Raw genomic sequence first — 15,088 nt, forward strand, 5'->3', positions numbered from 1 at the left:
CAGCTACTTGGGAGGCTGAGGCAGGAGAATGGCATGAACCTGGGAGGCAGAGCTTGCAGTGAACCGAGATCATGGCACTGGGTGACAGAGCGAGACTCTGTCTCAAAAAAAAAGCAGCAGCAAGGCAGTTTTAGATAGCATGTGCTCTGAAGAGAGGAAAACACGATACTGGGAAAGGTAGTGGCTGGGTGGGTACAGTGAAGGCATGTCTCAGATGAATTATTCAGGAAAGGGCTTCCTGAGAAGGTGACCTGACTGTGGAAAGGGGGGCATCTTGTGGGGATCTGCTGGAAACTCATTTCCGGTAGACAGGAGCAAATGCAAAAGCCCCAGGAAGAGGATGAGCTTCATGAATCTGAGGAAGAAAGGAAGCCGTGGTGGTTGGAAAATAATGAGGACGGAAGAGAGCTACACAGTGAGGTCAGAGAGAGAGGAGGGAGCAGACCTGGGATGCCTGCAGATCCTAGTATTTTCCCACTAATTCACATTGAACCCATCACCAGGGTTCTTAGCTGATAGATTGCAATGTCCATGCACATGGAGGCTCCATGTGAATGGAAAGGTCACTTGTCCTATTCACTGCTGTACTTCCGGTGTCCCACATACTGCCTGGCATCTAGTGGGAGCTCTTTAAGCATCTGTCAAATGAATGCTGTAAAAGCCAAAATCTTATTTTATGGAGCTCATCTCTCCCTTCCATATTAATCCTGCTGTGCTGGGACCCTCAGTGAAGCAAGAAGCAGATAAGGCTATCTTCCACTACCTCTCCAGTGGGTCCATACACATGAGGGCATAATAGAATCTGTGTGGTTCTAAGTCATTCAGACCTTAGTTTGAATCTTGCTTTAGCCCTGCATTTGTTAACTTTGAATATTTATTTTCACGTTGTGCTTGGGGACCTGAAAAAAATTTCTTCCCATCTCTGCAACTGTTACTTTCCTTTTCAGGAACAGCTTTAAGGAGATGAGAATACTTTTTTTCTACAGCACACTTTTGTTAGGAAATGTTTCCAAAGTACATGGGGCACCTTGGAAAAGAGGTGCTATATAAATATATGTGAGTCACTAAAGCTGTAATTACCAGCAACAGGGATCCTTGTGTGAAAACAAAAACAAAAGACATGCTTTCAAAATTCAGGGCCTGGGGGTTAGCAAGAGCAGTATGACTTCATTGCTATTTATCCAACCCTAAGTATTTCCAACATTTTGGAGGACTAAGATGGCATGCCAAGTTATACCACTATTTCCAATATCATGACTGACATGTTCAATTACTAATAAGATACCATGTTGAGGGACAGTAAGTTATCTCGCCTCAAGCTTTGTTTTGTTGAGACAGAAAATGGGGATATGGGATCCTTCACTATTCATTTCTTTTATCCAGTCTAAAATTAAGTGCTAACTTATAGGCATCTGGGAGAAAATATAATGTAAAATATAGCTTGAGTTTTCTTTGCTGAGAAAATGGAACCTAACATAATGTACCAATGAAGTTATTTTATATAGAGTTGGTTTGTAGAAGATGTTCATCATTCTCTTATTTTGTAGAATCAAACCTTAATTTCATACATTCAAAGTGGCAGGCACTTTGCCATGCTGGAGATTCAAAAACGAATCAAGTTTCCTACTCTTATAATCCCCAAAGCATTTGGGGGTTATTTATTAAAAGGGTAATTTAAAATTGATGTTTTTTTCTTATAGAGGGTCCCATAGGCTGAACACCTGGAAAATATAGTATTATAATGAGAATAAGTGATTTGGGATTCCTTAATGTTAAAAAGAAGATAACATCTCTCTGCCCCCTTCCCCATGGTAAATTGAATCCAGCTACCAGGCAATATATTTTTGGGAGTAAGTTTAAAATAGATTCACCTCCTGCATTCAATACTGTATTAATTTTGTGGCCTAAGAGTTATTTAATTTTTCTAAAGTATGATTTCCTATGTGAAGAATGTGGATAATAAAGTTTATCTACCTTGTAAACTTTTATGAGGGTCAGAGATTCCTCTAACTTTGTGTACCTGTCATGTAGTAGATTCTCAATTAAATGCTCCTATTATCAGCAATGATTTAAATGTATTACATTTTTCATATTATTTACCCCTTAGTTTTGTTAGCAAATGATTAGGTAAAGCATCTTTTATTTTCATTTATTTCAGAACTCACAACATTGGAAAAGGATTGTTATGGTAAAATGCGTAATTTTAATCATACTAACATACATAATATATCCATGGTAGTTTTTAGTTATATAATGAAGCAGTTCATAAAAGTTTTTGAACATTATTACATTAATCAATAGCCAAAGAGAAGACTTCCCCTCACTAGAAAACTAGTTATCAAAACAGGCATTCATGGTCTATTTCCCCTTTTTTCAAATGCAAATCTTGATATGTTATGTCTTGGTAAGTCATGTCTCCACCAGAGAGCCAGAATAAAACTAGCTTCCATTGTGCAGGGAGTTTCCAAACCTGGCTATGCACTTTACTTATCTGGGGAGTTTTTCTTTTAAAACACTTACTTATAGCTCAAACTGCAGACTTCTTACATTGGATTTTTTAATGAATGAGCTTCAAAAATATTTATTTTTGAAAAGCCCTACCACTAGATTCTTATGGCAGTCAGGTTCTAAGATGACCCCTAATTATCCCCCCTTTCTTGTGTTTATGCCTTGTGTAGTCCCCTCCCCTAGGATGTAAGGTGGGAACTGTGACTTGCTTCTAACCAACGGTAGGTAGCAAAGGTGATTGGATGTAACCTTCATGATTATGTTACATGGGATTAAAACTTCTGCTGTACTAATAATCTGTCTCTCCCTTGCTGCTTTGATGAGGGCAGCTGCCATGCTGTAAGATGGTCCACAAGGCTTTTGGCCAACAACCAATGATGGATTGAGGCCTTCAGTCCAACAACCCACAAGGAACTCAATCCTGCCAATGACTATGTGAACCTGGAAGCAGACCTATCCTCAGTTGAGCCTCTAGATGAGAACCCGCCTATGGCTGACACCTTGATTTTGCAGCCTTGCAGAGGATTCAGCTAAGCTGTGCCCAGACTTCTGACCCACAGAAACTGTGAGATAATAAATTTGTATTGCTTTAGGTAGCTAAGTTGGCAGTAATATGGTTAGGCAGCAGGAGATATGCAGTACAATTCTGATATGCAGTCAAGGCCGGGAACCAGTGCTACAGTGTTGTTAGAGCAGAAGCAAGCATGGTGTGTTTTCCTATGAAGCTTTTAATAACTACTTATTAATTTTGATGGTTATGGCAATGATTTGTGATGATGATGATGGTGATGATCACGATGGAATTTTGTAAATATCTTAGGGGTTTTTCTTGGGGATTAGTAGTTACATAACTCTGACTAATTTAATTTCCAGACTCAGTAGTCAAGTCTATATGGAAAAGCTACAACCGAATTAATACTTTAAATTTCAGTAGACTTCGTTCCCCTTCTCCAATGAACATGAAGCTATTCTTTGCAATTTAGAATATTCCCAAACCATACTGACAACATGAAATTTTCTTTTTTGTGTCCAAGAATTCAGAAGGCCTATGAATTTGGCTAGTAATGATTTCAAACACTGGATAGTAAAGAGTTTCCAAAGTTTTATTTGTTTTTTCTTCCAATTATCATCAAGGAAAATTCAATCATGTAGAAGGCAAAAACCATATTTGATTATAAATATTTGGTATCATGCTATTATGAAGAAAATGCAATAGTGATTTGATTTCATCTATCTACTTGTCATCTTAATTAAAGTTAATAATAACTATCCCCTGGCTGATTCACTTTTTAAAGTCCTCACATTTCCATTATTTTTCCCATTTTGGAAATGAAGACTTTGTGATTTAAAGGGGTTAAAATAGTTTCTATTAGGCTTCCAAATAGTTCAGAATCAAGATAAAGAGGTCGATCCTTCAACATTTATCTGGTGCTTTTCCCCATTAGATGCCTTCTGCCTTTATTTCACAACAGCATTAGGTCAGTTCATTATTGGTTGGTACATAATGAATTAGAAAATACAATCCACGGTAAATGTGTGGTATAGTTTTGCTTTAAAATAAGTAGCCAGGATTTGTGTGTCTTGGAGACTGTCAGGATTCATAAACTTATTTTTGGACTATAATGTAAAAATCAGAAACTAAATGTGCATGAACATGAATAACTTACTCTTTTGACCTCTGTGTTCAGCATTATTTACTAATGCCAATACATTTTCTTAAGCAGCTAGAAAACAATACATGCTTCATCAATAGTCTTTGAGCTCCCTGACTCAATGTAGCTGAAAAATGAGGTCTAAGAAAGTTTCCAAAGCCCTGAATGATGTTAGAGTCTGGCTCTTTTATGATCAAGTGATCTTTTCAACTTTAATGGGAAAAATAAATCATTGTTAAAAGATAATCTTGTCACATGAAAGCCAAAAAGGTACAATATCAATGATTCAACTTACCAAAAAACCACCCTGTGGAATGGAATAAAGCAAATAACAGAGTTTGTTTCGTTGTTGCTGTGATTGGCGGTGAGAGTAGAGCAGGCTTAAGGAAATACCTCGTTTTAAAAATAATAAGAGGGCAATATAAACTTACTTAATAGAAAAATGAATGGACTTGATACAAGGGCTATTTTATAAGAACAGAAATTTGAAATCCTTTTTCAGATCTTTTTCTGTTTCATCCAATTGCTTATTTCATGATGAAACTGCCAATTGTTCACATTCTTTCTCACTTTCTCTTTCTTTTATTCAATTTTTGATGCTGCAAATAATATGAAAAGCACAGGGATAGCTACTAAAGTTAATGCTTGGCTTTGCTTTAAGGTACAAATCTATATTAAAGTAGTTTAGGTACAGTTGATAAACAAAATTGTTTTTCTAATAGTTTGTTTTTAATGGAGCTTATTCTTAGCATGTTTAAACTAAGCACATCCATCTCTTTAAGCCAATATCTAATTTGGATTATTATGCCAATAAAATCTGGGTAAATAATCTACGAGACTATAAATTAATGAAAAAAATCCTCTCATTTAAAACAAATGCACGTGTGTGTGTGCTCACAAACACACAAACAAGATTCTTGATCATGTAGATTTATAGCATTTGTATATTTTGTTCCTCCTTGTTTGCACAAGTAGAGAAGGTTGTCCTTAACAGTTTTTCTTCAAATTTTGTTTCTATAAATGAAAAACATGTCGGCCGGGCGCAGTGGCTTACTCTGTAATCCCAGCACTTTGGAAGGCCGAAGTGGGCAGATCACTTGAGGTCAGGAGTTTGAGACATGGTGAAACTTTGTCTGTATTAAAAATACAAATATTAGCCGAGCTTGGTGGCGGGCACCTGTAATCCCAGCTACTCAGGTGGCTGAGGCAGGAAAATCGCTTGAACCCGGGAGGTGGAGGTTGCAGTGAGCCGAGATCACACCACTGCACTCCAGGCTGGGTGACAGACCGACCGAGACTCCGTCTCAAAAAAAAAAAAAAAGAAAGAAAAAGAAAAAAGAAAAACATGTCTAAAATCCTGGTAAGAAGTAATTTTCTTCAGTTCAGGAAAACAGAGAGAATATTTGTAACTGTGTACTAACAGACACCCATCTGGAAAATTCCCAGTCAGTTCTTCCGGCAATGCTTCATAGCTCTCCCATTGGCTCATGGGCTTGGGAAGGTTCATAGCTAGATTTTTCCAAAAAGAATGCCAATCTCTCTTGTCCCTTTTTCAAAGGGTGAAAGAGGATGTCTAAGTAATACCAAGTGAGTCTGAACTGAATTTGTAGTTTGGGCAATAAGCCTAAGGCATAGATGGGCAGCTCAAACCCAAGTATCAATGTGGGAAGGAGGGGGAATTTAGCCTGGGGGAATTTCCAAGACTTTCTGTCAAAAGTTCTCAAGACATGCAGCATCCTCCATGCTGAAGTCTGTCCTTTGCAAAGTACCCCCCATGCAAGAAAAGTGTAAGGAGGTCACAGATCATTCTGAAGAATCAACGCAATGTCGCAGGCTGATGACAGGTTGACATCTAAGGTCATGGACCAGTTTTCTTTGGGGATGCCTTCACAAAGCAGAAGAGCTGTATCAGCAAAATGTCACTGAAAGCTGTCACCAAATTCAACAAACAGGGCAGAGTGCTGCTCACAAACGCACCAACAGCCTAGTAAATCAAGAATCCTCGATCCCTTTCCCAAAGGCTGCAACAGAATAGCGTGTTAAAGTAGTTTCTTGGGCCAAACATAGATACATAAAGCCATACAGAGAATGGCAATGCCAGACTTCTTCCTAACTGTGATGTTTGGCGTTTCTCCAAACAGCTCTTGAACAATTTTAGCAAAACTCCAACGGTAGTACTCATCAGTTACCAACACCAAGAGGCGGGGTGTAAAGGAAAGTCATGAATGAGCGTGTGTAGCATGAAAAGACTAATCTCTGCTTTTATAAAGAGATAATCAACAGCTGATGAATTGGAAATGCAGAATAATGGCAGTGGTTTGCAGCATAGGCTCTGAGTCAGACAGATCTGGGATCTAGTCTTAGCTCCTTCACTTATATGCTGTATGACATTAGGACATTATTTACTATCTGAACCTCAGTTTTTACATCTGTAAAATGGGAATAATAATAGTGCCTACTCTATGGGATGTAAGAAAGGATTAGATTAAATTATGTAAATAAAGTGCTTAGTACAGTGCCTGGCACATAATAAATTATGAAAATGCTGCTTACTTTTATGATAATAATTACTATTATCATCATTACTAGTTATAATTAGGAAATGCTTTTCAAAAGTGAACACTTTGAATATAACTTGCATGTCATCTGAACTGGAAGTATAATAAGGGTATCTAATTCCCACTGATTTAGTAAGTCAAATAGAAAACCAAAACAAATTGAGTCATTCAACTGGTGTATTTAGAATTGCTGATGATTATAGCATTCAAGAAAGTTAGTGAAATACATAAATTGCAATTCATCTGTCTTGAAAATCTCAAAAATCAGTTTTTATTTGTCTAGTCTAACAGTGGGCAGGGCTTACTTGTTTAAAAATGTATATTTAGAGCCTTCTAGAAAATAAACATGTGCAAGGTGAATAAAGAAGGAATAAAATATGTTAATACAAGGTATGAAAAATCATTTATGTTTCAGCTTAGACTGCAAAAATGATGCACTGCCTTTACATAGCACTTTATGCTTTTCATGGAATTTTCCCTGCATTGCCAGTTTATTGTATTAGACACACAGAGAGAGGGCCACAGAGGGCCACATGTACACTTACAATCTCTTTGCACCCAGCACTGATTATTTTCAAGTCAGCTCTACTATTAGAGTCCTGGTCCAGATGGAGGGGAAGGTATGGCATTAGCAACAAGGTTGTGGGGCCAGTCCAGAAAACGCATTCAAAGGATAATCTGATTAGCAAATTTTGAAAGGGGTTGGTATATGCATTTCACTTATCATCTAATTCAAAAAACTCCATAACACAACTTGGACAAAGTTACCAGTATCAAAGGTCCTAATGTAGCATAATTTGTGTTGAGTATGTTGCATTCTGACAGTGCTATAAACCAGGGAGACAGTTTACTGACAATTCTGTGCTACCAGATACCAACTCAGGCCTCTGTCCAGCCTTACATTGTCAATTCTCATGGAAACATGAGCAGTTACATAGCCTCAGAGGACGCTGAAGTTTGGATTGCAAAAGACGAGATGGACAGATTTCATATTTTCATTGCAGATTTTTTTCTTTGCCTTTTCAAACTGCTGAGCATAGTTTTTTTAAAGGCAGGAAATGCAACTAGTGTTTGTTTCTAGCATGGCTTCTGTTTTGAGATTTCTTCTTTGTAGAAGAAATGTGTTGCCCAGCTGTCTAGAATCCCAATCAGGATATCGTTTCAGCATAAACTATATTGTAAGAATGATTTTAGCTGGTTATAAGCTAGAATGAATATGAGGCTAGGGCTATTTTATCCATATTTTACCCACAGAGGGGGTATGCTGATTCAGTTAAATGGAAATAATATAAATGAATGAGGTAAAGTTTAGTTCTGTGTTTTGCCCAGGAAAGAGAGTAATTGTGAAAGACAAAGAATTGCATTAGTGAACAAGCAGAGCTGTAGAGATTCTCAGTTATAGAGATTCTTAGAAACAAGAGTCATGTGGTAAGTGGCCAAAAGTATTGCAATCAACATTTAAAAAACTGGTTCAACCCAAGTTGAATTGCTGGAGAATTGAATGCTTTCCAGTTTTAATACTTCTCTTACCTGCAACACCCACACACATTGTTCAACAAATATTAATTAAAAACTCCCTGTATGAGGAACTCCTTGTATGGAAACACCAAGGCTAGAACTGGTTAATGGGAAAAGATACAAGGATGATTCAAGTCCTACCTTTTTAGAGATTTGTGAAAGAGACAGACATTTCAGCCAGTATCCTATTTTTTGATTCCAAGACTTACAAATTTTAATGTTTCTGAAATACAATCACCGAGTACATTTGATTATATCCTTTCCAAAAGTTGGCATTAAATCTATGGGTCTTATAATAGATGGAATTTTAAAAGTTAGATGTGAATGTACTACTGTAAATTCAGCTACTCAGAGTAAGGGGAACAGAGAAGAAATCTGACTGGAGGCTTCTTGAATGAAATTGCTATAATCTGGGCCTTGAAGAAAAAGAAGAAATCTACCAGGCTGGAAGCTTGTGTATGTGGGATGGGAAGGACAAGATAGGAGGATATTGAAAGTAAAGGGAAGAGCATGTGCAAAGACATCAAAAAACACAACAGTATGTAAATGTGGGAGTACAGTTTATATATTAAATGTATTATGAAATACATTCAGAGGACCTGAAGCCAGCTATTATAGAAGCTAAGTGGGAAGCTAGAGTACAAGGATTTGGAGTTCTTCTGAAGACACTGTTGACTGTTTTTAAGTAAAAGGAAAACTAACATGAGTCTGTCACATTCCTAAGTGTCATAGATGCTACCCAGTTTAATTTTCCCAAATGTTTCCAAGGCATCCCCCTACTGTTTTTCCTGATAGGAAACAGAGGCACAGGGAGGTTAAGATGCCAAGGATACAAGGAGAGAGTCTAAGTTCTACCCCATCTGTATGATTTTAAAACCTATGAGCTGTCTATAACACCAACTTAAGATGTGTTGGTCTTCTTGTTTTTCATTTTCTAATTTCTTATTTTTACTTTTTGAATTAATAGACTTCTTTTAGAGCAGTGTTAAGTTTACAGAATAATTGAGCAGAAAGTACAGAGAGTTAATATGTATCTCCTCACCCTTCCAAAAATTTTCCCTATTAATAGCATCTTGCATTAATGGGGTAGATTGTTATAATTGATAAGCCAATATCAATACATTATTATTAACTAAATATTATAATTTACATGAGGATTCACTCTTTGTGTTGCATTTTATGGGTTTTGACAAATGTGTAATGACATGTATGGGTAATTACAGCATCATACAGAATTGTTTGCCCTCAAAATCCCCTGTGCTCACCTATTCATCTCTCCCTCTTTCCCCCAAGCTTGTCCTACTGCTTCCACTCATCTTTTACTCTCTCTAGTTTTCCTTTTCCCAGTATATTGTTGGAATCATACCTTTTCACACTGCCTTGTTTTACTCAGCATATGCATTTAGATTACTCTAAGTCTTTTCATGGCTTGAAAGCTCATTTCTTTTCATCCCTGAATAATATTCCATTATATGGATGTATTCTGGTGTATTTGTTCTTGCACCTATTGAAGGACATCTTAGTTGCATTCTAGCTTTGCCAATTATGAAAAAAGCTGCCGTAAATATTTGTGTATAGGTTTTTGTGTGTACATGAGTTTTTAACTCATTTGGGTTAGTACCAAGAAGTACTGGATCATACAATAAAAATACATTTATTTTCATAAGAGACTGCCAAATTTTCTTCCAAAGTGACTCAATCATTTTGCACTTCCACCAGCAATGAATGAGAGTTCCTGTTGCTCCACATCTTGGCCAGCATTTGGTGTTGTCAGTATTTTAGCCATTCTAACAGGTGTGTAGTGGTATCTCATTGTTTTAATTTACAACTCTTTGATGGCATATGCATTTCCTAATTTTTTCTTACCTACTATATATTTTTCTATTATCTGTTATTTTGACTTTTACATTTTCCATCATTCATTCTTTCATTCATCAACATATAGTAAGTGTCCATTATAAGCCAATAACATTTTTTGAATCTGGGTCATTTTTCTTTTACTCTTTTTCTATTCTTTCCCCCATTTTTATTTTGACATGTTCCATTCATTATTTATTTCACATAGACTATTAATTTGTTTCTCTGTATATGCTATTCTTTTCTAGATAAACTAGTTGGTTATCTTTTACTTTTCTGATAATTTTTAAATTTCTTCCACTTTCACATTCTCCTGTTAAAGTTTTATTATTATTCACAGTACATACAGCACAGTGTATGAAATATTGTTCCATATGAAACTGTTTGAAAAAATCTCTGAAGTGGAAATCACTTACCTTGGTTGACAATAAATCTTAACTTCTGTATTGTTGCCAGATTGCCACTAACTCGATATATTCCATCAACATCTAGACCTGAAGACAAAGGGCATATTTTATATTAGCACATATAGGAATTGAGATGGTTTAAAAAAAATCTATGAAAAGAAGGAGTAAATCAAATATCTATTCTTCTCAGAGAAAACCAATTTGTGTGTTCTAAATTATGCAATCTTCAAAATTTTAATCTCAAAGTAATCATGGTGTTCAGTCTTAATTAAAATTATCATCAATAAATTTGAGTCTAATTGAGGCAAAAAGAGCAGTGGGTAGAATAGGATTACATCATATATTTAAGGTTCATTTACAAGGAAAATATAGGAATCCAACTGGGTAGGGGGGAAACCTCCAGACATTTGTGTATTATTGCCTTTTTTCTGCAAGGTAAAATAACTAGAGACATTTGTAAGACATTTGCTACTGGCCTGACTTACTGTCTTCCTGCCTTTCTGTCTCTCTTCTTTCCTTCCTCTCCTCTTCTCAGCTCTTTTTCTTCTCTCCATTTCTACTCTGTTCTATTCTATTCTATTCTATTCTATTCTATTCTATTCTATTCTATTCTATTCTATTCTATTCTATTCTTGTTTTCCTGTGATTGTTACAGAATAACATATTTTGATCTGATTATTTGAAACTAAAGAGTAAAAATTCTATTCTAGATATAATGCTAGTTTGATAATTTCTAGTGTATTATAGGTAATGAGGTGCTCCATTATGGAGAGAAAAATTAAAAAAATCTTTAGCGAAATGGTAAAATGAGTTTCAGATTATTTTAGAACTGGTCATCTGTAATTCAAAATAACTTATCCTGGCAGTGAATTTCAATAATCATTCACTTGTTTTCCACACATCTATTTATAGAATCTAGTTAATTTCTTGGCCACGTTACGAGGACAATGAAGAAACAGGAAAACGAAAAGGGAAACACTTAGTCAAACACTATAATAGTATCTAAAAATGCTGAAAACATGATTTTAATGTCAAGAATGTATATTCTTTGATGTGTCTGGGCACTCAGGCCTAGGTGAGACTGCCAGCAGATGCAGAGGTCTTAGCAGTTTCTCTGGGGAGGTGGTATAGCATCATGGATGATCATTGTAATTCACAACAGTATTAAATAGATTGGTAGAAATTATTGCCATAGTATAACAGAATAAAGGCTTCCCAAAGCTCTTTACTGGCATATAATGAGCTCATTTATTGCTTTACCATTTTACACACTTTGTATTAGGAACACTTCTGCCATTGTGCAAAATATTTCATTGGAAGGTTAGGGTAGAATAACATCACTTATAACATTGGTAATAATGGCTTAATTTAAGACAATCATTCACTATAGTTTTTACTCTTCCATGCAATAAACTTTAGGGTTACTTGAGATAATTGCAATAAAATGGAATAGCTATTAACAAATGTATTAATTGATGTGACTTTATAGTTCTAGAATAATCTAAGAAATTACTGAGACTCTGTCTCTTCCTGAGAACTATAAATTGTGAGGAATTGGGTGAAGCTGGACACCAGTTAGCCAGTGGTGAAAGTTTCTAAGACATATATATTTGTAAAAATCAATATATTTTTTCTTCGTGATGCACAAATTACCTCCATTAATCTAAGTCTACTCTGGTTTGTTTGTTTTAAAGTACAATTTCTGCTTGACAGCTTAAATGTGATAATAGTCCTAATTAAAATTTTCCTAATATTTAATTCCTACTTTTAGTATTGGTCTATTTTGGTCTTAAGTTCATGCACTCACACCCAGAATGTTAAAAAATTAATTTACAAAAAACTTATCATTTTCTTTTTTTCCTTTGTCATTAGATGCTGTTTGGTACTTAGTTTTAACCTATGAAATTTTAAATAACGTGATAGATTTAAAAATATTAAAAATTGTACATTCAAGTGTGTCCTTCTCAAAGTTTTCCTTCTTAATTATTTTGAGCATATAGCTACTGAGGAAATTATTTTAAAATTCTTCTCTAAAATCACCCTCAGAGGCCCTGAAATGTTTACAGAAAAATGTTCATAATGGCATGCTTGGGGGTTTTGGGGAGAGTTTTGGATTTGGAAGTAGACAAATGGCATCAGAACCATGAGTGGTGAATAAAGTCACCTTGATGCTTGCCACCACAAACAAACAAAGTTTGATCAAATGAATGTGGCCCTGATTATTTTCCCATGGATTATCAATTGATTTTAAGGAATTTAGAGAAAAATAATTATTTTAGAAAATAGAAACATCAATGGAATATGTGGGTCTATGTTCTCTAAAAGAGAAATTCTAATTTTTTAAAAAATCAATCAAATTAGTCCTATTTACAATGATTAAAGATAAAATGTGAATATCTATTACAATAAAAATGAGAACATTGTGTGTTTTTAAAAATTTTGTTTTGCTAATTAGCTAGACCCTTATCAGAGGTCTATTATAAATGAAATTATTTGGATTTCAAAATTTAATTGCAAATAAGGGCCTTACTTAATCATCATTTTAATATGCATATTCATTTATACAAGGTGTAAAATCAAGTGCATGTCTATTTTGAAGTTAGCACTCTTCCTTTTCAAATATTATTCTATATGCTACTGAAGTGCATAGAGTCGTAAACTGGTTTTTAACTGATGAAATTCCCTGTATCCAAAACTTCTTTTTTCTCTTAGACAGTTACAATATAAGAAGTGCTTTACTTGGTCTTTCATAAATTTCTGTAAAAAATTTTTTAAGTCCAGTAATCAAAACCATTTGAAAAAGTAGTATGGATTGGACATATTACATATAAACAATTGGAAAGCAGTATACTGTTTAAAGAAAGCAGCCTCATCCTAAAGTAATAACGCAACTTTCTTTTGGCATGAAAGGAGGGAGCACAGCTGGTGGAGACAGAGAGGGTAAATCAGACCTGTGCTACCGCTGTGGTTGTAGACCTGAGTCACAGCAGAGAAACTGCTCTGTGGCTGGAGATAGAAACCAGAAAGTAAAAGGGAGTAAAGCAAAACATATTAGATGCAATATGAATCTATCTTGACACAACTTCCAAGCCCTTTAGATTCAAAGATACCAACACTATATATCTTGTGAGTGATAATGATCTCTGACATTAGCGGCTCCTGCTTTGAATGGCTCATGCTCTCCGGCTATCATACTTTTTAAATTACATAAATAGAGTGAAAATGACAAAGTACATATTAAAAAGGAGGGTATTACATTTTGCAAAATAATCTGGAACATATCAGTGAATTTTAACAGTTATAAATTATATAGGTACAGTCTTGATTTGCTTTCCCCTGAATGGCTCACAGAACAGCAAACCCAAAGTTCTAGGACTATTACCCAAATTACAATTATTCACGTGCCATCCTCCTTTTACTCCAAGAACTTTGAAAGTTATGCCAAACCAAACCAATGTAAATTGGTGGATTTGGACATCCTTTTCATGACCACATTATCCTTGCTGGATTGCAAACTACTTATTTTGGAAATATAATTAGACTTCGTATGATTTTTAAATGACCAACGTCTTCAAGGTACCTCTTTTGTGCTTGGAGAAGGTTGGTGAAAAATTGCTTTAAGAGGTACCTCTTTCAAGAAAATAACATGACTGTAAATGCTGACAGGATTTTTGCCTGTTATGCTAAAAATACTTTGGGAACACGATAAAACTAAGTCATTTTATTTTAGTTTTTTTTAAATAAGACTGGCATTAATGGTAGTATGAAAAATTCTCTGAAGAAATCCACATTCACTGAAATATTGTTTATTCGTTCATCATCAGCTGACCTTCTTATATTTCAAAATAGTGTTTACTGTTGGCAGAAATCACTGGGTATTGCTGTAGGGGATTTTTAAAAGTCTCCCCCTGCCTCCCCCCCCCCCAATTTTTTTTCTCCTGAAGAAGCTTAGACTGGGATAGACACACAATTAGGAGTTATTAGACCAAATGGTGGTCTAAGCCCAGTGGAAAGAATGCAGCTGTCATGAGTAATTCCCACCATAAATCTTAGACACTTTGCAAAAAGAAATCTAAGACCAGATTTGACTGGCTTATCTGCCAAAATATGGACAGTTTTTGACAATGCAGATGAGTCTGTTAAAAATAGTTGAAAACTGGTTTAGGTAGCATTCTTCGTAGCCCGAATGATGGACAAACCATGCAGATGTGGAGTTTGAGCCTGGTTGAGTGGTGTGCCCTGAAAGCCTGCTTGTTTTTCTAACCCATAACAAAATGCATCTGAACCTCTACAGTCTGCAAATGTGGGCTGGGAATTTTGCACAAACAGTCCCTCTCCTGAGATTTATGGCCCTTCCTAATTCCTAGGAGGCCAGAGCTACCACAAGAAGTGCCATTCTCGCAATACTTTGAACTTCTGGCTTCTCCCTCCGGCGAAAATCTTTGAGCACAGAAACACTCTGGTTGTCCTCAACCGCTGCACGTTTCTGTCTCGGTCCTTCCAAATTTCTACTTGGGTTCTGAGCTAAACATGAGAAGCTCTGGTGCCATTCAGACCTACGCCTCCTCCTCTAAGTTGAAATGAGTGT

The 15,088-nt window shown here is 35.8% G+C and overlaps 1 protein-coding gene and 1 long non-coding RNA gene across 2 annotated transcripts in view; one reads left to right on the forward strand and one right to left on the reverse strand.

Moving 5' to 3' along the window:
• The window catches only part of ARHGAP15 (Rho GTPase activating protein 15), a 639,510-nt gene that overhangs the window by 202,036 nt on the left and 422,386 nt on the right, over positions 1-15,088 (reverse strand). The window contains exon 11 of the mRNA XM_003822828.5: positions 10,510-10,587. Within this exon, the coding sequence (XP_003822876.1) occupies positions 10,510-10,587 (78 nt within the window). The remainder of the gene's footprint in view (positions 1-10,509; positions 10,588-15,088) is intronic.
• The window catches only part of LOC117979348 (uncharacterized), a 277,618-nt gene that overhangs the window by 5,081 nt on the left and 257,449 nt on the right, over positions 1-15,088 (forward strand). The window lies entirely within an intron of this gene.

The sequence above is a fragment of the Pan paniscus genome, chromosome 13, assembly GCF_029289425.2.
Source record: "Pan paniscus chromosome 13, NHGRI_mPanPan1-v2.0_pri, whole genome shotgun sequence".
Lineage (NCBI taxonomy): Eukaryota > Metazoa > Chordata > Mammalia > Primates > Hominidae > Pan > Pan paniscus.